Here is a 23,680-nt window from a genome sequence, read left to right as displayed (position 1 = left end):
TGAAGGACAAAAACTGGTGCACTAATATCCAAAACGCCCTCGCCAACAAGGTAGCAACCCTCCAGGATAAAATGACCATCGAAAAGCCAACCTGCATAATTCCATCCCACAACCCAGCATATCCACGCTCCCATTCACACCATTCCACCGTTTCAGCTTCTCCCAAGTATCCATCTTAGAGGTTGAAAGTCATCCTCACCCTCAAACCATCGAACTGCCAAGGCGATCCCTGCCCGTCCCAAATAATCAAGGATGCTGCAAGAGACTTATCCCCTTTCATCTCCAAGCTAATCAACGCCTCCTTCTCCACCGCTACCATCCCTAGCAACCTCAAGGATTCCTGGGTATTCCCGCTCCTTATAAAACAAACATTCGACCCTGCCATACCCACCAACTACAGACCCATCACCACTGTACCCTTCCTGCTCATAATCTTAGATAGGGTAGCATACCTCCAAATTCAGCAGCACTTGGAACAAAACCACCTCTTAGTAGTCCGCCAGTCAGGCTTCAGACCCCAACATGGGACTGAAACAGCATCGATAGACCTGAAAGCCCAAATCGACGCTCTCGGGGACAATGGAAGTACCGCCCTGCTTCTTTCACTCGACCTTTCGCCAGCGTTCAGTTTGGTAGACCATAAAGTCCTCTGTAAACACCTGGACTCAGCCGAACATTTCTCACAAGAAGCTATAAGCTGGATACAATAATTCCTGAGCAACCGGTCTATGCAGGTCTTAACTTCAGCATCTGCCGACCCCATCCCCATCACTTGTGGAGTACCCCAGGGCTCTTGCATATCCCCAACCTTGTACAACATCTTCACTAAGCCCCTTTTCGATGATCTGGGTATCACCTACACTAACTATGTGGATGATACACAGATCCTCTTACCGCTGACTGGAGATTATGACAAGGATTTGGCCTTGGTGAATAGAGTATACCTCATCATCCGTGCATGGATGGCCACCCACAGTCTATGCTTGAATGATGACAAAACCGAGCTCCTAATCCTGGGCACCACCCCTAATCTCAACAAACATGGCCATAAATACACCAGCTTTGACATTGATGGCAACACCATCAAAGTTGCCAAAGAAGTCAAAACGCTTGGTTTATACATAGACGCCACCCTCTCACTTAACAGGTCAACTCCACGGCCTACACCTGTAAGTTATTTAGAGCTGCCAAGTTTTTCCTCTACACTCACAGCTGCATCACTCTGGCCAGAGCCTTTCTCGTTTTAAAGTTGGACTACTGTAATTTCCTACACTTGGGAGCCAACAAATATATTATCCACAAAATACAGACTCTCCAAAATAATGCCCTTAGAGCAGCCTTGGGCATACCTAAAAGAGAACGTATCACAGAGATAAGAAAAATGAACTACTGGCTAACCACTAACGATAAAATCTCACTAAAAACAGCCCCACAATACCTCATAGAAAGATTTAAAAGACATGCACCCAACCGCTCCACAAGAACCTTCAACGCCAACACCCTGACTGTACCTAGATATAAACTCTCTAAAACTGGAGGACGTAGCTTTCCAGTTAAGGCCGCCCAGTTGTGGAATACCCTCCCACAGACCTTAAGGGCAGACCAATCTTACACCCACTTCAGACGCAACATTATCAACTGGCTCAAAGAAAATGACCACTAATTTTCCCCTGCCAGTTCCTCCTCTCTAAGGTACATATTGTTGATGCCGCACATGTTTTTACGTTTTATTGTCTGTTTTCATTCCCATGCCTGTATAGATCTTATCTATATGTCTGCTCTTCTTCTTTACTTTTGTGTCTACCTGTACAGCACTGTAACTAAGCTGAAAATGTCCTTGTTTTCTCCTGCGCCCTGATACCACCGGGTCTGGCGCGCATTATAAATAATAAAACAAACATTAATTCTCAAATTCCTTCGGTCAGAGAATGCCCGTAGAATTTGTGAGGATGTCTTTTGACAATTTAGAGCTCCTGTTTGCCTATAAGTAATCAAATGGGTTATATGGTAGCTGAAATGCTGATCAATAAATATACAAAACCTATGGTCCTTGTGCTGAAAAAGCTTAATCAGTGTTTTGGGGACCATTCTTGATATTTGTATTTGGGTACATATTGTGTTAACTTAGCTATGAAGTAACGGAGCAATGTAGGTGTCATTGAGGGTGTCCTAAAGTAGAGTGAGTGGGTTAAAATATGTGGCATGGCATGGCTTGTCATGTTCCAGCCATGTAGTATGTGATGCAGGAACCTTGGTTGTACCTGTTTGTTAACTGGGCATCTGTTCAGCAGGCATAACTGATGGGATTGTATGTAAGCTGTCTTCAAGATCACCATCTATTGATTTGTTTTTCAAAGCAGAATACTTGCACTGTACATGTCTTTTAGCTATTAAGAACCGACACATTACTTTAGCGGTGACGGCTGGTGAATTCTTTATTTGGGCAAGACATGAAAAAATCCCTTCAGTGCCAAGTCACCAACAGTGCACAGGAGCATGTTCAGGATGCTTTGCGTGCTGACTGTGCCAGTATGGCCATGCAAACATTCATGTTTGCTTTGCCCTTGATGCTAGTACAAAAATGCCATGTCAGAGTAAGTATTCTTATATGGTCATACTGGCACAGCCATAATGGGCATATTTAAAGGTGTCTGGACTGGCTTCAACTATGTAGACCTGAATGCCCACGCAAGAACTCTTATGTTGCCTTTGCCCTTAACAACAGTTTCAGGTGCCATTCTACAGTAAAAGTCTTTGCTGGCTGCACAAATGTCCCCCTCGCTCCACAATACGTAAGAAAACTCATTGTTGATTTAGCCCTTTAGCCATTATAAAGTAATAGGCTACAGTAAGAAAACATGTCTTTGCTGGATGTATAAATGCCTGTTACTGTGTCCCCTTTTTGACACGCTTAACCACAACATCCTGATCGCACATCTCCATGACACCCTGGGAATCACAGGTCAGGCTCTGGCGTGGATAACGTCCTTTCTCTCCGACCGCCCATACCAGGTGGAACTTGTAGCCTTTCTCTCGACTATCGCTCTTGAATCCTGTGGCGTTCCCCAAGGATCTAACCTATCCCCTTGGTTTTTCAGCATCTATATGGCTGCTTTGGTAGGTTTGATTGCCAATTTCACCTCTAACTTAGTGTTACGCGGATGAAACGCAACTTGCCTTCAGGCTATCCTCCGCCTCCCCCCTCCTCCTCCTCGCTCATATCCGACTATCCGCTATTCAGTCATGGTGTGCTGCAAACGACCTCTGCCTCAACGCCAGTAAGACTGAAATCATTTGCATTGTGATCCTTGCTCCTGCGTTCCCACTTTCACACTGGCCAGCCTCCATTGGCCCTGCGCCCGCACCCACCTGCGTGGCTAAAAACCTTGGGGTCTTCTTCGACTCCACTCTGTCTCCTCCCACATTTCAGACATCTCCAAAAAGACTATCAGCTAATCCTCCTCGGAGGTACTCCACCTTTTCCCACTTTCTCCGAGCGGCTTACTGTCTCCAGAGCCCTTGTTCGATCTAGGCTGGACTGCTGTAACAGCCTCTTTCTCAACCTCCCTGCATCTGCTCTGCACCCTCTGCAACTCATCCAGAACAGAACCGTGTGATGTATCCTTGGCCTCAAGCCCAGGGACCGCATCTTTCTGGTGTGGAAATCTCTACACTGGCTCCCCGTGACTGCAAGGATCAAGTTCAAGACCCTCTGCATTGTCCACAAGGCTTTCTAGGGCCTGGAAACTACCTATCTGCAACAATGCCTACCTAAATACTGTCCCTCCCGAGCCCTCCGCTCATCTACCTCCAACCTTCTGCGAGTGAGTCGGTTCTCCAAGCAGAGATTTGGAGGGAGTTCTCTATCCTCAGCAGGAGCCTCCCTCTGGAATAGCCACCCTGCCGCCCTCTGTCTTGAGCCTGAACTCCTTAAGTTCCAGAACCCCCTCAAGACCTACCGCTTCTCCTCCTTCTCTCTGTCGCTACTCTGCGAACCTATCCTTCTGCCCTTTTCCCTCTCTCCCTTCTTTTTCCTTACAGCTTGCTGACTGGCCGCCTCGTGTACCTCAGTCTCACAGGTCGCGGACACCTCGCCAGTCCTCTCCCACTTGGCTCTGGGCCCTGCACTCTCCTCATCACTGCACTTGATCAATGACCCAAGAGAGTGGCTCTCTTTGCATCCTTATCCCCAGTCTCCACCAACTGGGTGCACTTTGAGCCCTCCCACCCCTCCCCCAGGACGTATCCGCCTTCCCTTTAACTGTCTGTGCACTTGCACGATCCGAATGCACCTTGCCTGAAGATTGTCTGTTCCCCCCCCTGTTTTCACTCCTATTTGCAATTGGAAAAACTGCAGAATCGTCGTCGAACCTATTTGCTGTTGTCTCGAATGTTGTACTATTTGAACTTGCTCTGCCTGTGAAGACTATTATCGTTCAGAATTTCAAGGGCCCTGAACGACTGTTTTTTCCCCAGGTTCCCACCCTCCTTGAGCGCTTTGAAATACTAGCCTTGTGTATAGGCGCTTTACAAATAACCATTACCCTTACCCCTGGCCCCCCTATATGTAAATTTTTTTTATCATATTGGCTTTGCCCTTTAACCAGTATAAAACGCCATGTCACGTAAGAAAACGTGAATTTGCTAGCTTCATGAATGAATCCCACCAATGTAAGAACACATGTTAGCTTTGCCTGTAGCACCAGTATAGCATGCCACACAACGGTAAAACTCTGCTTGCTGCAGAAATGCTCCCAAGAATCTTTTTCATCTTGTGTGAGTTGGAAAACACTGCCAGCTCCAACACTCCTACCAGAGCTGATAAAGAATGGTGCACCACCATCCAGGATGCCCTCTCCAACAAAATCCATCTACTATGCAACCAAATGTCTGCAAAATAAAAAGGTAGCCCGCCTCCAGAGGTCTCGCCATCTCCCCAATAACTCCTCATCCCAACCTTACTGAGAACCCCTTTTTTTCTTCTGACTGGTTTCTGAACAATCTGTCCTGGACACCATCCTAGCCCTCAAACCATCCTATTGCAAGGCTGCCCAGCTCACATTGTTCAGCCAAGTGCCTGAGTGTTTGGTGTGCGGAGCGCCAGAGCTGAACAGCTTGCTCCAACTAACAATGAAAAATCTTGACATATTAAGGGCATTGGGAGGGGCAATGTCTTGGCAGTGTGTAATGCCGCTGGGCTAATAGATCAAAGTCTGTCCTTGATAGCTGTGAAAATTGCCAGAGGCGTAACTGAGACGGAGTGTCTCGGGACAGGTTCCAACGGGAGCCACATGATCAGACTACTAACTTTCCGCAGTCTGAGACATCCTGATATTGAAAGTACGCTTAGCCACAAAAGACATCTCGGCTATCTTGGAGTGGCGCATGAAGCAGATGCTACGGCAAGTGCAGACAGAGAAGCACTGCGCAGCCCGGGAGGAAAGACGCAGACTACGTGCCTGACAACGCTACAGATAACCACACTATACTAAGCCATTCCAGGTGAGACTAAATGCCAGTGGCCTACTCACGAATTGCTATAATAAAGTGCCACGTCCGGAGTGAAGTCTTCACTGCCAACTGCGGTTACTATAAACCTCTAAACTGCATTTGGATGTTGGCGACTGCGGGCCTTTGTGCCTTTGAACCACCTCCTTATACTTTTATGGCCAGCTGAAAGATCTTTAACAATCTTAGAATCCCCTCCTACCCCCCCTTATTTTGTTTTGTCCTTTGTGACCTTTCCTTCTTCCTGTATCTTACACTCCCTTCCCAACCCCCCCTTCCTTCCCTTTTATTCCTTCCTCCATATCCTGCTGCTCTAAATTCACAAACCCCGAAATAGTATGTGCTGACACTAGGACATCACAACGCTAGTGAGCCACTGCAGATCATGGTTGCATAGTGGAACAACCAAAGCTGAAAAACGAAACCATGGAGCAACTATTTTAGCAAAAACAGGAGAGGCTACTCCTAGTACTGGGATAAACACAAAGACCCTAGACCAAACTATGGGGTTAAAATTGGAACCTAAGCAACCGCTCTCAACAGGCTTTTTTTGAGGTCGTAAGTCGGAAAAGAATTTCACTACCTTCCTCCCACCAGCCTGGTGCCCGACCTGAAAGGTGCAATGCCATAGAACCTGCTGGGGGCTATTAACCAGATGAGGGCAGTAGGCAGTTTGTCTTCGGAGAATACAAATTATAAAGCCTCGGGGAGGCGAAGAGTTCGACAAGAAAATATAGAGCCCTATCTCTTCAATTGATAACAATGGCTCATTGTTGAAAATGTGCAGGTCCTTTAAGCGTAATTCACTGAGGCCTAATTTGGCACTGACAAACCCCTGCAACATCTTCGTTGTTTCAACAGCTTCACCCTGATGGACCTGGTTGATAAATCAACATATGATGAGTGACTCCATAGTAGAAGGCACTTCGATAATCCTGCATGAAAATACAAGGGAAAGCTACACTGAGTTTATCCTACAACAATTGTCTCTAATATTGGTCAAACTGAGTGTTTTACACACACTCTACTCGAATATAGCAGCATATTAACTCCAACCAAAAGACATCGGACAAAATCGCAGATATTCTGCTAGATTCTTACACTGTCTATCTGTTGATCAAGAGCCAACATTGGTGCCTAGACCTTTGAGTAGGTCTGGACCCGCTAGAAAACCCCAGGTAGGAGTGTCGAGGCGGGGAATTGGGCAGGCTGGAATAGACAGTCGACCCACGTCTGCAAAGTATAACCCGGATGTGCTAACAATCTTTGCAGAAAATTACGATGATGCCCTCTAACGAAATCTCCATGATGGAGAGGCAGGAGGGTAATAAAAGGCACAAGAGTGGCAATACACCTAATCCCACAAAGCAGGTTAACTTCCGTAGTGCCTCTCACCTCCCTCCAGTAAAGCCACCCAGACAGAAGGCTAGTGGATTAAGTGAATTGCCCAGGGGTCAGAGGATAATCATCAAAAACCATGGTGTTGGATCCAAAAGGCCTGTGACCCTTCGAGGACCATTGGATAAGTGGACCATCAAAAAGTCTCCCACATCCTTGGTGCAGGATAAGTAATCCTACTTACAAGGGCAGAAGGACACAGACAATACAGATCGTCAGCAGGGCTGTAAAAGAGCAATGGACGACTACAGGGCCCATGATTATGTATCTAAAACGTGCACTACACATCCTGTGGAAAATATGGCAATATGTGCCTATGAACTTAAGGGCTCAGTGTCTAGTAGCAGTGTGGAAGCGGGGATGAGGGAAAACGTGCCACCATCTAGTGGCCAACCCACACTTGTACAACATTGGCGGGCCCAAGAACACCCTTCCAATCATGTCTACGCCCCCTTGACTATTCCACTCAAGTAAAATTAAAAAGGAATGGGCGACACTGGGTCCGTTGATAGAATTAGAAGCGCTTAACCCTACATCTTAGCCCTTTCATGAATCGAACTGTCTTGCTGCATATTTGGGCTTCTATCCCTCGTTTATCATCTATTTGCAGTCGAGATATGTTTCAGATTGCACTTGCAGGATGGTATAGTGAGACAAATTAGGCGCTGATTCATTTTGCGTCCTCAGCTGAAGTCACTATTTTGCATGTGTGCTGAATCATTAAGTGCCGAGGTTACACATTAACAGTGTGTTGTGACTACTCCCACTCAACAAGAAGTATCAGAGGTAATAATGTGCCACAAGGTTTGGAGTCATATACCAAACTAAAGTGAAATGTTGATACCTTTTTAGTATTTGAAGACCAAGATTACGGGAGATCGTGAAGGCGTACCATCATGAGTTGGAATACCTAGGGGTTTGGCCATATTGTGAGTGAAGTGAGATCGGCCCTGCTAATCGCAAAGTCAGATATTTTCATGTTGCAAGAAACCTGGTTGGAGACCACCAAGGTTTTTGAGGGTTACCAAGTAATGGTTAAAAGGGGCCCCCGAGGCAGGCCGTACGGAGGGCTCATAGGCATTAGCCGTAATCTTGGAGCGACTCATATTCTTATACCCGCGATACCACCTCGCTGGGGGCTGAGATAACATTTAATAAATTCAACCAAATGTTCAACTTAGTGATAATAAATATGTATATCCCCCCTGACGTAGCTAATGTGGAGGGAATTCAGGATACTTTGAATGAAATATTGTCAGAGGGATTAAGCCAAGGTGATGCGTGGCTTTCCCTGCTGGGGGGGGCGACCTGAATGATAGATGCATAGATGACGTGGAATGCCCAGTGTATAGCCATGTGTTAAGATGCAGTAGCATGCTATAAAAAGTGGGTAATGAAAAGGGTTCCCAATGGGTGCAATGCCTAAAAAAAAATAGGGACCTCACCAAGATGAATGGGAGACCAGATGGGGATGTCCCGGGACAGTCCACATGGAGCTCGAGCAAGAGCAGAGCCACATTAGATTATTATTTTGGAAATGACACATGCATGATGAGCGCAAGCAAACTAAAAATGTTACCATAACTTTACAGTGATAATGCCATTCTGTCCTTGAGCCTAGAACTCCAGTGTGAACGCCCAAAGATTAAATGCTGCAGCTGGGCTTTTGCCAACCATGCAGGAAATTGCATCTGTTGGACAGCCAATTATATTAACAAAGCCAACCATATATTCAGAAATGCAATAGCCAGAGATATGGACTGGTTGACCACAGCCAATTGTGACGAAATAGAGACTTGGGTAAAGGGGGTCGCGCCAACAGCAGGATCTGACAAGCGAGACAACCTGGCACTAATTGAGAGACTAGCTATTCCAGATGCTAAAGGTTCCATGAGACGTAAACTAAGAAGACTTGGAGGAGGGGGAATACACACCCTAAGGATGTAAGTTCACAGGCCTTGAAAATAAAAGCCGAATATAGACAGTGGCTAAAGGTACGGCAGGCATCTGTGAGGAACAGATCAATATCATGACAAGACATGATCTGCGCTTTGCGCAGTTAAATAAGCAGCATAATCTGTTAGATTCTGTCTTGTGCCAAAGGGGACAGAACAAGACAGTACCATAATCCTATCCAGGAAAAGGACTGGCTACTCTTCTTAGGAAATAGAGCAGGGAAGGAGGAGAATTTTGTGAGGGATGTATGCCAAACGCATTACTGGCCTCTAAAATTTACCAATGAGATAATTGTGGAAATTATTACAAATCTTAACTCCAGAGCACCTGGTCCAAATGGCCTGGCAAGTGTTATATTAAAACAAGATCTAGTGGGTTGGGCTAAACTTCTCCGTATACTATTTGACAGAGTGTGCACAGGGCAACGCATCACTGATTCTTGGTGACATTCGATCCTCCTACCTATTTATAGAAAGGCCGAGCGATTGTCCCTATCGAATTACAGAATGTTAGACTTACTGGACGTAACAAGAAAAATATTTGCAACTATGGTGTTGAATCACTTGCAAATACGGGCAGAAGAAAGACAGTTGGTGCATTTCACTCAAACAGGATTACGCCCGGGGTGTTCTACCGCACAGAATCTTTCGGTCTTGGATACACTGATATGCACAGCAGCTAATAAGGAAGCCCCAGTATTTTGTGTTATTTTTTGTTGACTTTCAGGTGGCCTTTGATGGGGAAAGCCGCAACAAACTATGGGAAAAACTATCTGGCTGGGATGTCCAGGATGGCTGTTGGATATAGTGAAGAAATTACACAAAGACACAACTGGTCGGGGGAGATTGAATGATGCAGGTGCAACTACTGCTCCAGTAAAGCTTAATAGGGGAGTCAAACGGGGATGGGTTTTGTCTCCCTTATTATACAATCTCTGTATGGGCGACCTACCTGGTGTCATGAACCATCAAACTCACCCCTTCTGGTCCTCCTGGTCCCTGACACGTCGGGCCTTACACTCCATAATACTACCAACATGGCGGCAAGCTCAGAACGCTGCTCACCAGTCTTCACGTTCTACGCAGCGTCCTCTATAAAGAAACCACACCCCCGCGGCCCAGCGCGTCTCAGCGCTGCTACTAGCTGTGATCGGACGTGTGCTCCGTACCTTCTCTTGTGCTACTTGCTATCCCCTGGCCCCTGGATTCCCTTCTCCCGACTTCTTCCTTCTTATCCAATTTCCCCAGAATCCCTGCGTCGCTTCCGCGTGCCCCCCCTAATCCTTCTTGAATATTCCCGGAGTTTTCCTTTGATCCTGGACATCGAAGCTGAACGTAATCTGGAAGCCGAGGACGGCCGAGCAGGCTTATTTAAGTCCCGAACCATACGAAAGAAGACTCCGCCTAAAGAGGACATCAGGCAACACAGACAGGTGAGAAGGGGGGGAAACCTGTGACACCTGGTGCTTTTGAGAATGTCACAGGCTGGTGTCCAAGAATTAATGGGGTGACAGTAGCAGCATTGATGTACGCAGGCGACCTGATCATACGGCCAGTGGTGTAAAAACATGTTTCAAACACTGGTCGACATTGCAGTTCAGAATGAACGGACTATTAATATGTCCAAAACAAAAATGTTGGTTTCAGCTGAAAAGATAAGTCAGCCCTTGATTTCTACGAGTTTGGGGAATCTGACCTATGTCAATAAGTACCTGTATCTGGGCCTTAACATGAGTCGGTGTAACGCTCACCTGATTCCCACGGAGGCGCTGATCTTGGCAGGAAGGTGTCTGTGACTCGAAAGGTGATGTGCAGAACCCGATGGGCTTCTGGGGTCGAACCTCTTCGCACTGTGTGTTGAACTCGTAGGGTGAGGTTTCTGCAGGTGAAATAATATGGGGGGTTAATGGTCTGGGTTGTTCAATGTCCCTATTCCTCTCTCTCCCCCTCTCATTAGAGCCCCCAGGTCAACGTGCTCACCTTAGATAGGTGAATGCTGGGCTCTCCATCTGCGTCGGGCGCAGGGCGCTGTTGCCAGTTCCTTCACTGGTGAAACATAGGCCTCTTGGACTCAGCAGACCGTTACCGTCGTTAACTGCACGAACGGTGAGTTTCCAGACACCTTTTTAGTCTTTATAGTCTTTAGGTGCAAGGCACGTTAACATTGAACAGGACTTCGTATAATGCTTTTCTTCCTTTTGTCTTGCAGGACTCTTGAGGAAGATGGAGTGAAGCGCCTGGAAATGCATGAGTAAATGCAAGCGCTCTAACTGTCTTTTCCCTTGCAGCGTAGTTCGTGCCGAAGAGACGCCGGAGTATTGCAGGCGTTCTATTGCGAAGAGCGCGATGGGCGTAAGTAAATACCTGTCTAATGTCTCTTCTTTTGTCTTTCAGAAGTTGGTTTGCAGCGCCGGAGTCCGCGGAATGTCCGTAAGTAGATGCAATGCTTTTATCTCCGCAGGCGGCGATGCAGTGTGAAGAAATCCAGAATTCACGGAGTGCCGGTGAGTAGTGACAATGCTTTTATCTTCGCAGGCGGAGGTGCAGCGTGCCGAAAATGACCGCAGCCGAGGGATCAGGTGAGTAGCACTGCGAGTTAAGGCTGCCTTGCTAACCTGCTGTTTCTTGTCTCTGCAGGGGCTGCTCTCGACTGGATGCAGGAATGGTGAGTATGCTTCTTGCAGATTCAGGATGCAGGAATGGTGAGTACGATTCTTGCAGATTCAGGATCGTAAGAAGAAAGGCTGGAACAGACTCGGTGAGCGTTCTGCTGCAGATGCAGAATAACGCGAAGCACGTTTCGTCTATCGGGTGTGGTTTAAATAGCCTTGGAGTGATGAGGCGTCTTCCTCCACGGCCCCGCCTAGGTAAGAAAAGAGTTCCAGTTCCAGAAGCTTTCCAGTGCTGAATCCAGGGAGTGGAGCTTGCCCCACCCAGGTAAGAAAGTAGTTCCTGTTCACAGAGGACTTCTAAGAGGCTGGTAAGTAAGCAGCATGGTCTGCCGCAGGTAAGTCCACCCAAGCATCTGCACACATATTATGAGCCCGGCGCTTCCAGTGCTGGGACCGATGATTCTGATGAGCCTGGTGTCACCGGCGCCAGGACAAGGTCCAAAAGGTTCCCGTGGGGACCGGCTGGTGCCTAGGATTAGGGTTAGGGGCCTGCTTCCAAGGACGTTGGGCTGGTCCTGGCTCCTTGGAAGCAGTGATCATGACAGTCGGAACCTGAACTACAAATAAATTGTAGAGGCAAAAACTAACAAGGGCCGTAAACTGGCAAACCTGATCATGAAGTTTGTGCGTTAAACAGCAGGATTTTCATTGGAAGGAATCCTTATTTTAAATAAACAAAGTTTTTGCCCAATGATCCTCTATGGCCTTAACAATGAGAGCGTTAAATTGGCTGGATAGATTAGAGGGTTTCTAATGGAAACGTGTACTGAGACTGGCCAAGAACACCTCAGTGGAATTTCTGAGACTAGAACTTGGACTGGTATCATTGAGGGGCCAGTTACTTACGAGACAGGGTGTACTCCATCTCAAGGCTAACGCCAATCCCAAATGCAAACTGCTATCAATAGTGGGAGCAGACAGGGAGAGAAACTGGAGAGGTAAAGATGGAGAATCTTCAAACATAGCGAACGAGCTGTATGAGACCCTGCTATGGTTCCCCCTCGTTTTGAGCGGGTGACACAATTTGAAATTTCTCCTGGGAAAAAGAGTGGCCAAATGGTACTGGACTAGGAATTACGACAGACTATCATTATTAAAATCATACGAATATGTGTCAAGGGTCGTACATGGATATTTGTGTCCACAGCCCTACTTGTGCCAGAGCTGCTCACGTGCATTGCGTGATCTTATTCCAAGACTCAGAATTAACCAACTACCTCTTTTGATCTTTGGGGAGCTGTTGGGCAAGAACTGATGTAGTAACCCTGTGTCCTCTTGTTATTAGGTAACCCACTTATTGGTATAAGCCTGTACTACACAAGTTGGTAGTGTGATTGAGCAGCCAGGCTCATCTCAAGAGTGGCAAATGTGAGCTGTAGCGATGAAAACCACCAGTACAAGTAGCTAAGTAACACTCATACTCAAGGTGCTTTAGTTAAAATAATTATTTAAGTCGTTTTTAAATAAGCATTCTTTAAAAAGGGCAATATATGCAGCAATGAAATACACTAAATACTTTTCCACAATCAACACAAAGCTAGCAGATACTCCTTAGAAATGCTTCTTACACACTTCCTACACCCTGAAGTGACAGTAATTGCATTTATATATCCCTAGTACACTTTGTAGATTCTGAGGTTGGCAGAAAGGAAAGGTTAAAGGAAGGATAAAGGTTAAACAGGTTCTCAGAGCATGTGAGCACTTTACATCGTCCAATTAAGTCTATATAAAAACCTTTCCCAACAATATTAGTTTACAACCAATGCATCGCATATGATGGACAGTAAGTATCAAAGACAAATGGAATAGAAGAGTCTGCTGAGATCCAGGACAGCCAAAGTCAATTCAAGCAAAGTCTATGGAGCCGAGGCACTTCTTAGATAGTAAAAGCCTTGCACAAAGAGAGTTTGTTGAAGAAAAATCACTGTAGGGTCACAAGCTGTTACAATTGTGAAGGTTAGAACTGAAATCTACTCTTGGAAAAGCATCTACTGTAAGTCTCACCTGAGAAGAGCAAGCTACAGATACTGATGTAAGTACCCCAAGTCAGAGCAGTGCCTTTGGTTAGAAGAAGTGTGGTCCAGCTGGCGTCTGTCTGGTTGCAGCAATGCAGATCCTATGTTCCTGGGCCTCAGTCATGGGGACAAGAGGGAGGACGTCTGGGGACTCCTGCGGCTGCTATTCCAAGGTTGGCGGCACCTACAGGCTCTTTTCGGATCAGCGTCACTTTGCGGTTTCAGCACTCGGTAAACAGTGTTAGGAAAGCTTTCCATTTATATGCAATTTTCACTCCAGTTGTGAACCCCCCAACCTTTCGCTTTGTTTAAACACCATAGTCTGACTTTACCAGAGGAGCACAGCCTTCTGCTGCACTCCTCTGGCCTTTTCGCTCACTTTATTATGGGGAAACTGACATGCCCTTAAAGACAGTCTGTACTGGGAGACTGTTTCCCTTAGCCCTGTCCAATGTTGCAACTTTTCTGCAACATAACAAGTGTACAATGCACCTTACAGTGCACTTGGCTCTAATAGTCATTTCCAAAGGCCCTAGATACTCTCAAAGGATTTTTTTGGAGATGTGCAGATGTGTCGCGGACAGGGCTGGTGGCAGCTTATCTTTTCATATATTTTTACCCCTTTCCTGCCTGGTTAACCGCGATTACCGCCTTTGGCACAAATAGGTGGCCTGGCTCCAAAATGACTATGCCACAAGATTCTTTGTCCTGTCCTTTGGCCATCTTGCCCCTTCACCTTCCCCAGGTCAAGCCGACCCGGGTCAGTCCTTATTTGGGCATGCATTTTCCTGCGAAAGCTTGGCGTTTTGCAGGCTTATGCATGTCTCGTGTGTGTGTGTGTGCCTCCAGGATGTGGGCTGAAGTGTCTGTCCCCAATACACACCCTGGGTGATATAGTCTGTAGTGCTGTGAATGCTTGGGACCACCGTGGTCCGTGATTGGTGCACATATGGTATGCCTGAATGTGAGCAGATCTCCCATTGGGTCCTCTTCGTTTTGGCGCAAAAGAAATTCTGAATAAGAGAAGGGCCCACACAGCCATATCACGCACGTCGATCTCTGGAGATCTCACTGAACGAAGGATAGGATCCAAGTATCCTGAAACTAAGAAGTCGAGGAACAGCTGGGGACCCGCTGGAAGCTTTGGCACCCCTCTGCATCTGGTCGTCCTAGAAGGTCTGCGAAGGCACTTCAACGCATTGGAATAGTGGGACCAACTATTCTCGGCACCTTCATCAAACCCTGCAAGTAAGCCTCTTTGGAAGTGTCCCTGGGCCAACCAGTGGGCTGAACAGCTTGTGCAGGAGTTTTGCCCTGATGCCGCCGCTGTTTCAAGGAGGCCCTTGAAACTTGGTACGTTGCTAGCTCTGTGTTCATGGCACTCGCACCGAATTTCGTACACTTGGCCTCCCAGGTCTGGAGTAAAGTGAGTGTGCCCGAACCAGAGTATACGCGGTTAACGGGTCGCCCAGCTGTGGTGGCAAACTTTGCAGGTGCGCTGCTTTCATGCCCCTCTTGCTCCTGAAGCCTGCTACAGTGAAACTGGCCTGATCCATCCACCAGGAGCAGAGAAATCGCCACTGTCCCATTTCTGAATCATTGCTGTATCTTCGTCGCTGAAAGCCGCAGAGCCCCAAATTGCCGCACTTGAACCTGCAACTGAAGTGGACTCGACTGCCGAAGTTTGGTCCGGAGTGCTCCGGGGTCGGCGAGTAATCTCAACCCAAACCGGAGGCCACTAGTGCCGCCATCCATTTTTACGCACGAGTGGCCCCTGAGGTCCCCTTTCCTATCCACTGCTAGTGCGAACTAGCAAACTATTCCCAATTCTTGGAATCGACTCTGCCTTCAAGTGTAGGCCCTCCTCGAATAGTGGGAACCTACTCTTCATCGCCTCACCCACTTTCCTTAGCTGCTACAGACCCTTGAAGAGACTGCGTTCTTCCCATTTGCATTACCGAGTGCGCCAGCATTGCAAGTACATTTGAGCATTAGGCTCCACTCTTCTTAGGGATTGGACTGCCTCCCAGTTAGTTGTGTTGGATGCAGAAGGGGCTAAAGACTATTTGCACTGCCTATTTCCTCCCCCTTTTAGGTACGTACCCATTTTGTACATTCACCCTTTAGACCCCATTGGTCTTGTATATATGTATTTAGATAGGATTGTGTTGGCTTAAAAGTTGATTTGTGTGTTGAAACTCAAAGGCCTTGAAATAAATGTATTTGTATTTTTTTTTTTTAAGTTATTGTAAAAACGAATTCTTAAACTGTTAATATGAAATGATTTCTTTTATTGTTGTAAAGATTGCAAATAAAGAATAAGTTAAGCTATGAGTGCCCACGATGGCACCAATTATCACTGAATTTGTTAGTGCCTCCTTGTAAAGCGCTGTTCCCAATCAAATAAAATCTGCATGGATCACTCCACTCCTGAAAAAAACCTTCCCTTGACCCCACATCACCCACCAACTACTGTCCCTTGACCCCACATCACCCACAAACTTCCCATCCATCACTACTGTATCTTTTCTGCTCAAATTATTGGACAGCAACGCCTACTCTAAAGTTCAACTCTTACTTGAAAGTAATCACCTCAAGACAGTCTGGGTTCTGACCAAAATACAGTACCGAAACAGCCCGCTTGGACCTAAAAATGAAGCTGGACAGCATCCGAGACTCGGGGAACCTTACCATCCTACTCCTCGACATTTAAACTGTGTTTACCTGGTTGACTACAATACCCTGTGCCAACAACTCAACTCTTGCTTCCTATTCTCCCCAGAAGCTGTCAATTGGGTCAAACCCTTTATGGGTGACCCCACCTCAAGAATCTGCATCATTGGTAACTCAGCCTCTGACCCTATCCCAGCTCCTCTGGGTGTATCCCAGGCTCCTGCATGTCTCCCACCCTTTACAACACATATACTAAACCCCTATTTGACATCCCGGACTCTCTCGACATCACGTACACCCGCTTTACTGACGACCCACAAATTCTGATCATCAATCCTCCAACAGGAGCTACTCCACTTTTCAAAACTGGATGGTTGCGCACAATCTGTCTCAATGATGATAAAACAGAGTTACTGATTGTAGGACCCCTCCCACTCCCCCTTGTCTCAAAAAGTTGCCCACTACCTACTCCTCCTTTGCCATCGCTGGTACCTCCATCCCAGTGCTCAAACATGTCAAAACTTTGGGAGTATACCTAGACGCTGAACTCAACATCTCTAAGCACATTAAAGCATTAGTCTCTTCTGCTTACACTGCGAAGCTTGTCTCCCTGAGCAGACAATTTTTGTCACAATCCAACTGTCTCACACTTGCATAAGCCATCATCTGCAAACTTGATTTTTGTAATGCGCTCCTCGCGGGCACTTCTGCGTCCAATTTGGCCAAGCTTCAACTCCTTCAGATTAAATCTCTTCGAGCTGCGCAGATCTGACCACATATCAGCCGGCAGGGGGGATGCTCACTGGCTCCCTGTCAAAGCCAGCTTGGAGTTCAAAACCTTTTGACACTGACTCTCTGATGCATCTACCAAGATGCCCCCAAGTACTTGATCACTAGCATCACTCAAACACCACTCTCGACCTCTTTGCTCCTCTAACAGTATCTCCCTATGCACACCTTGCTTCAAAAGGTTGAGAGCGGGAGGCAGAAGCTTCGCAGTCACTGAGCCTTCTCTCTGGAACACTCTCCCATCGAGCCTCAGACGAACGCTGCTGCAATACCTTCAAGAAGTCTTTGAAAATCTAGCTTTTCAACAAATATGAATGTCTTATACCTTTTCCGTTTACTATTCTGACACCTGCTTTGTTTTGAGACTATCTACCTGCCTGTCCTGTACAAACGCTGTGATACCCTCCCTTCTGGGCGTTACCAACATGTTATAAATAAGCTGCATATGGACCCCATGATCAGGGACCTAATTTCGGGAACCTATGAGATTTAATGGCTGGTATGAGACGGGGAGATGACTCGCCTGATGTGGGTGGAGGGAATTTCATAACAATGCACAGGCTAGAGACACTGCTGAATGTGGGATCTCTGTGGGTTCCCCTCAATCACCAACATAAGGGTGTGTTGACGAACCTGAGGTGGGGTAACAACCTGCAGAGGGAGATGACCTCCTTCGAAAAACTATTAGTGACCATGGAAAAAGTCAAGTCTCATCTCGCCAATTTACAGGGAGTTGCTACTAGCAGAACCGGGTGAATCTTTGCGAGTTTGCATTCAGTGTGTGAAAGGTTTGGAGGGGGAGATCTTGGATAAATTGTGGTCGCTGATGTGCAGGAGGTGCTATCAATCTCCGATCTCCACTCAATATAAGGCGCAAGCCTTCCAATATGATCTCTGGTATTAACCCAAAATGCTGGAGAGGCTGTCTGATAGATTGGGACTATTGGCACATGTGGTGGTGGTGCGAGCATATTCAGAGTTTCTGGAGGGAATTTCTGGCATGGATCAAGGATTTGAAGGGGGTCACAAGGGTCAAGTCACCAATGTTTATCCATTGTGGTATTGAAGGGGATGAGGAGGCGTACGTCTTGAATCCCATGACCACCTCCCTGCCAAAGGTGGCGAGAGGCTGCGTGGCCCAATATAGGAAGTGTCCAGACACCCAAAAAAAAAGGGGAATGGTTGGTTAAAGCATGCTACACTGATGATATGGAGAGGCTCACATGTTCGATGAGTCGAGGGTGTGGGGGTATGGAAGATGTATGGTTGCCTTATTAGAGTTCATAATTACAGTGCGTTGACTAAGCAGAATATTCGGGTCCTAGGAAAATGGAGACGAGAATGGAATACTGTTGTGGTGGAGAGGTGGAGTGAATTGGGCATTATAAATATTTTATAACGCGCTTAATACCAGCGAGTGGTTTCTAAGCACGGGATCGGTATACGAACCTATGTGCGCTGTGTTGTCTTGCTTCCAAGCCAAAGTTGCCTACTGAGCTATCTTTCGTCCCCATTGTAATCTGAGGTTGGTCGAATTAATAATGTGTTCCAGTGCACACTCGTTTAGTATTGTTTGGAAAAATGCAATAAAATGTGATTTTAAAAAAGAAAATGCATCCTCTTCTAGCAGTATTTTTTGGGTTTGTACTGCCCTGAGAGGCAAGAGAAACTTGAACGCACAAAAAAAATGGGACATTCCTTAACAAATCACTTATTCTAATGGACTCTTTGATGCTTACTGTTTGATGCTTACTGTTATTCAGTGTTTTGAACTAAATGCGTAAAGTCTGTACTACACTAATTGTCTCATAGGATCATAGCAATATTTTTCTCTTTCTCAGCAGAAAGTGATGGCTCTGGCTGCGTCTTGTTGCATACATCGAGAAAAGTACGTGAAATGCATTTATTTGTACATTTCGTTCATGCAGCAAATGTCCAATGTCTTGCAAATCCATACAAAATTTACATTATTGGGTGTTGAACCAATTGAAAAAAGTTCCAAAATTGAAACGTGCCGCCACAATGAGTTTCAGTAGCAGTGGTTTTTCTGGAAATGTAATCTGAAAACGTGCCTTTTCTTTGATCTTTCTTTGAATAAACACCACAGAATCACTGTCATGCAATCCCGCTGCCCTTAACTTGCCTCAGTTTGTAATATTGCTTGAACGGCAAATGCACCATTATCTTGTTCCTGAAATACTGTTTCTTAAAAGCGCCTGAAATTGTTTTGGATGTCATATCAAACACTAGAAATCTATGCTGCCTTGCTGAAAAGCTGTCTGCGTCAGGATCCACTTCACACATCATGGGTAGGCTCTTGAGTATTGATAGTAAATGAGGTTCTATAGGCCCCCACGGTACTTTACATTGCGTCTCATTGTATCACTTCTCCACAGTATTTAATAGGCTACATACATTCTCAAAGGTAAACCACGTTTGCAAAGTGATTTTGTACACTTTAATTGCATACCTCATGCATTTCTGAATCACGTTTACTACAATCCTACCACTATTACCCTACATGACATAGCACACTCGTGTTAGTCTGCTAGTAAGTAGTTTTCCAACCACTGCTGCCTAAATTGTAGGTGGATCCCAACTCTAGGTGTTCTCTACTCTGTATTGTGTTCCAGACTAAGGCGTTTTCCCACGGGCTAGCGATCTGAAATTTAGGTTTTCCTCTACGTACTACTGTGTTAAAAACTGAGACTTCTTTTCCTCAAATCTAGGTGATCCATGTACTGTTGAGTCTCAAATGTAGGTGTTTTCTCCCACTGCACAAGTATCCCAAGTTTAAGCTTTTCTCCATGTAGCCAAGTTCTGCTTTTGGTCTAATTGTGCCAGATAGCAATCCTATGCTATTAACCCAATTGTGCCATGTACCAATGTTTTGCTTTAGCCCAATTGTGTCAGGTAGCGATATTCTGCATTTAGCAATTGCAAGGACCACCCACACTTCTCACTTGGATAGAATTGTTAAGATTAGCCACGCGTCAGTTGTATAGATTTTGAAGTTAACCATGAATATCACTATATAGAATTTGTGTAGATTAGCAACATAGAAGATCTTAGAGTAGCCAATGTACTAACCACCCCGCTCCTGCTTCCTCCACAACACCACCAAACGCTGGGCTAGCCGAACTATACACTAATACGCACCCAACGCAAGCTTACAACAAGAAGCCTGGACACTGGACCTTACCTATACGGATACAACAAGCCAGTATGCACACACCAAAATATCATCAAACCCCACATAAAATGCACAGACACACTCCTACATAACAGTCGCATAGAAACAACCCAGGCATTGGACCATACCCATACGTATATAATAAGCCATTGAAACCATCTGAAAGCCTGTTAGGCAGAAACCTGTGCAGTTCCCTTAGGGACGACTGCAAAAGATTTAAGACTACAGGACTTTGGCAGTAAACCCACTTGGTAGCAGTCTGTACCACACAGATTCACTTGGTAGCTGTGGCTGAGCAGTCAGACTTCCCTCAAGAAGAGTTAAGCAGTATGCAGAGTATACACCATAGGTACAGAGACACAGTAGCACAAACAAACACTGACCAGAGCTTTGGTGTAAAAGTATATAATTATTTATTTAAAGACCCACTTGGGATTTACACTAGCAAAAAACGAGGTAAGTAAATTCAGCACAGTCACTATCATATATGTACACCCCTATTCACTTATTAGACAAGTCTTAGTGAGAAACACCACTTATTTTCAGACAGAGGTGAGCGCTTAACATAAGATGACACTCTAATAAGTTATAGAGAAAGGGAGGGGAAAAAGGCAGAGTTAAGGAAGCACACAAGTTTCAATACTTTTAAAAAGAACCACAGTAAGGCAGGATAGGCAAAGTTTTACTGGAGAGCCAGGAAGTCAATTGCAAGGCCCACTCTTAGAGAGAGCAAGTAGAAGGGTCCAGCTTCACACAGTGGGGTTATGCCCAAAGAGTCTTGTAGATAGTTCGCACAAAAAGTATGAAATTAAAGTCAGGAAAAGTTAGCTAGGTTGTCCCAGGTTAGCCCAGGTTAGAAAGTCGAGGCTTTACTGTTACCCCAAACGATCTGTCGCAAGGGAAGCCAGGCGGGACACAGTACCTTAAGTGTGAAGGAAGCTCCAGCTGGGACAGTTGTTCCTGGCAGCAGGTGCAAGTCGGCATTTCGTCCAGAGGAAGAAGAGGTCTCGCCGCGGAGGAAAGAGGAATGTCGTTGCACTGCCAGGGAAGAAACCAGCCGTGGAGTTCTTCGGTTAAAAGGTACTACCCTTCTCTTTGCGGTAGTGGTAAACTGTGGTATTCCGGTTGCCGGGGTGCTTGGCATGGGCAAGGCGGCCACGAGATGCTCCAGGAAGGTGAAAAGAAGGCAAAACTGGTTATCCCCACCAGTCAAAGGAAGAAGACTCTCCGGACTGGAGATCCCCTCTGTCGTCGGGAAAAGTGGTGAGACGGTTCAGCTGGGCTCCACCGGTGGTGTCGTCGTTGCAGGACGGCTCAGCTTCTCCCTCCTCGGATTCTTAGGTCCTGTGGCGACTTCTAAAGTTCCAGTCCCCAAAGGCCTGCTTTTATGCAGCACACCCCCATTCATTCAGCCTAGCTCTCAATCAAACATGCTAAGTGGTGAGCCGGCCGTTTCACCACTTGGGCCAATCACACGAGTGCGACTTGAGTTACCAAGGTAACTCAGTCCAGGGTGCCTAAACTCCCTCCCACACCCTCTGTGGTACCCAGACAGAGTGCCACCACTTTTAGAGGCTTCTGTGGAGAAGCCCGCCAAAAGTGGAACAAAGGGCTCGACATGGGTTGGAGTCACAGAAGAGAACACAAACGACATTTTAGAATCGAGTTCTGGCAAAAAATACCAACCGGTGAATTAATATTAATGAAATAAACCGGCGGTATGTTCGAGGCTATAAGAATTAAATAATTAAAGTTGGTAGCCTCGAACAATGGGAAAATTCCATAGAGATATATTCGCGGTCGTATATAAAAAGTAGTATCCACTGCCACCAGCCAAAACTCGATCAGGGGGGGTGGAGACGTGCCCCCTCGAACAACAGACCCTGGGGCAATCAAATTTCCCCGACCATTACGTCCACAATATGATGGTTTGTACTGGTTTCTGTCCATAATTTGGGACTAGTAAAGCCAATGGTGACTTTACATGCCCTGGGAGACAGTAGTCAGTCCCAGGGTATGGAGTCTATGTTGGGGGGTCGCTACGACACTGCTGGGTTACGGCAGGGAGGGTGCTGTGTAACCCACATCAAAAAAACACGAGACCCTATGGAGTAAAAGAGCCCATAAAACACATGGAAAGATAAAGGAACACCTCAAATCATGTCTAAGAGTGGGAGTAAAAGAATCTCACTCTTAGCAGGAGAGAAAAAAATGGACCCCAAAAATCCAGCAAAACTGTTGGGGGACTCACTAGGTTTGGGAAATTAGCCTTTACAGAGAATTCTCCCTAACAAAACCTACATTCAGAGACACCATTTTCTAATGGTTCTGGACCTATCCTATTGCTCTTCCCTCACTAACCAACCCCATCCTCTTTCTTGCAGAGCCACATGAGCGCCTGGAGACTGCCCTGGGGTGGTAGTGGTGCGCGGTATAAATCAACATATCATTTAGGCTATTGCATCTTCTCTATTGTAATGCTCAATGCCTCTTAACCGCAAATTTCTCCACACTAAATAGCACAGTTGGGCAACATATGCAGTATAGAGATTGTATAGTACTCTGAAACCAGACGACCAGACTATACTCAGAGCCAAATAAAACAATGGATGCCTGATGTGGCAAAAATGTGAACACTTGGAAACAATCCAATCCTGGTGTTGCCTAAAAATTGCACATTGCTATTACTTGTTAATGATCCTTGATTCTCCATACCTCACAATGCAAACATGTAAAAAGTGTTCTAGATGAAGCCGTTGTCACTTTCCTGATTTGTTGAGCCCAGTGAGGAGCGTGGAAACCTCTCCTGGGGCACAACTAACTTGATAATTGAAACCGGGAACACCGTGAACCAGGAACGACCACCAAGGGAAACCTTTTGGGGAAGAAAACACTTGAAGATGTACCCAGGAAGAGGAGTGCTGAATAAGCAGGAAGGATCCAGGACACAATGGAGGATTGGAAGAAGAATATAGAATGAAGGAGGAACACAGGGCAGGAAGGGGATCAGGGACCCAGGAAAAAGAAAAAGGAACTTGGAAGGCCAGCACAGGAAAACTGAACGTTGATGCGAGGCAGCTTCTGAGAGGTGCCTAGAGGTACCAGCATCTCTGAGAGCTCCGTAGCTGAAGTTCTGGACAGTGTAGGACATGGTGTGACGTCTTCGTCTCAGCTGCCAATTCGAGTGTGCCGACGTGTCCACATGCTGCGCCTTCCTTAATGGTGATTTTCTGGAAAGCGCCACGATCCTCTGGGTGATACTCTCCATCCAACGCCATGGTTTCCATAGCAACCAAGGTCACATGGAGTAGCTTTAACTGGGACCTGTGACATGAACTCTAGGTCTAGAGCAAACCTAAAATGATCAGAGTATTCTGTTTTGCGTACACTTTCTCTAATATGGTAGGTATCATTTTCAGCATTTGCTTTATTTACCTCCTATGACCTCACTGGTGTGAAGTTTTTAAAGGGTGTATA

General features: G+C 46.2%; 1 protein-coding gene across 4 annotated transcripts in view; it reads left to right on the top strand.

The window, feature by feature from the left end:
• The window catches only part of SLC4A11 (solute carrier family 4 member 11), a 1,288,767-nt gene that overhangs the window by 222,165 nt on the left and 1,042,922 nt on the right, over window positions 1-23,680 (top strand). For 3 of the 4 annotated variants that reach the window (XM_069632247.1, XM_069632248.1, XM_069632245.1), the window contains exon 4: window positions 18,852-18,898. In XM_069632247.1, coding sequence (XP_069488348.1) covers window positions 18,852-18,898 — 47 coding nt within the window. The remainder of the gene's footprint in view (window positions 1-18,851; window positions 18,899-23,680) is intronic. The other variant, XM_069632246.1, reaches the window with a different exon arrangement.

Source organism: Ambystoma mexicanum, chromosome 6q (assembly GCF_040938575.1).
Source record: "Ambystoma mexicanum isolate Mex_15411 chromosome 6q, UKY_AmexF1_1, whole genome shotgun sequence".
Lineage (NCBI taxonomy): Eukaryota > Metazoa > Chordata > Amphibia > Caudata > Ambystomatidae > Ambystoma > Ambystoma mexicanum.
The sequence above is the reverse complement of the archived record's forward strand: the minus strand, read 5'-3'. Positions and strand labels throughout refer to the sequence as shown.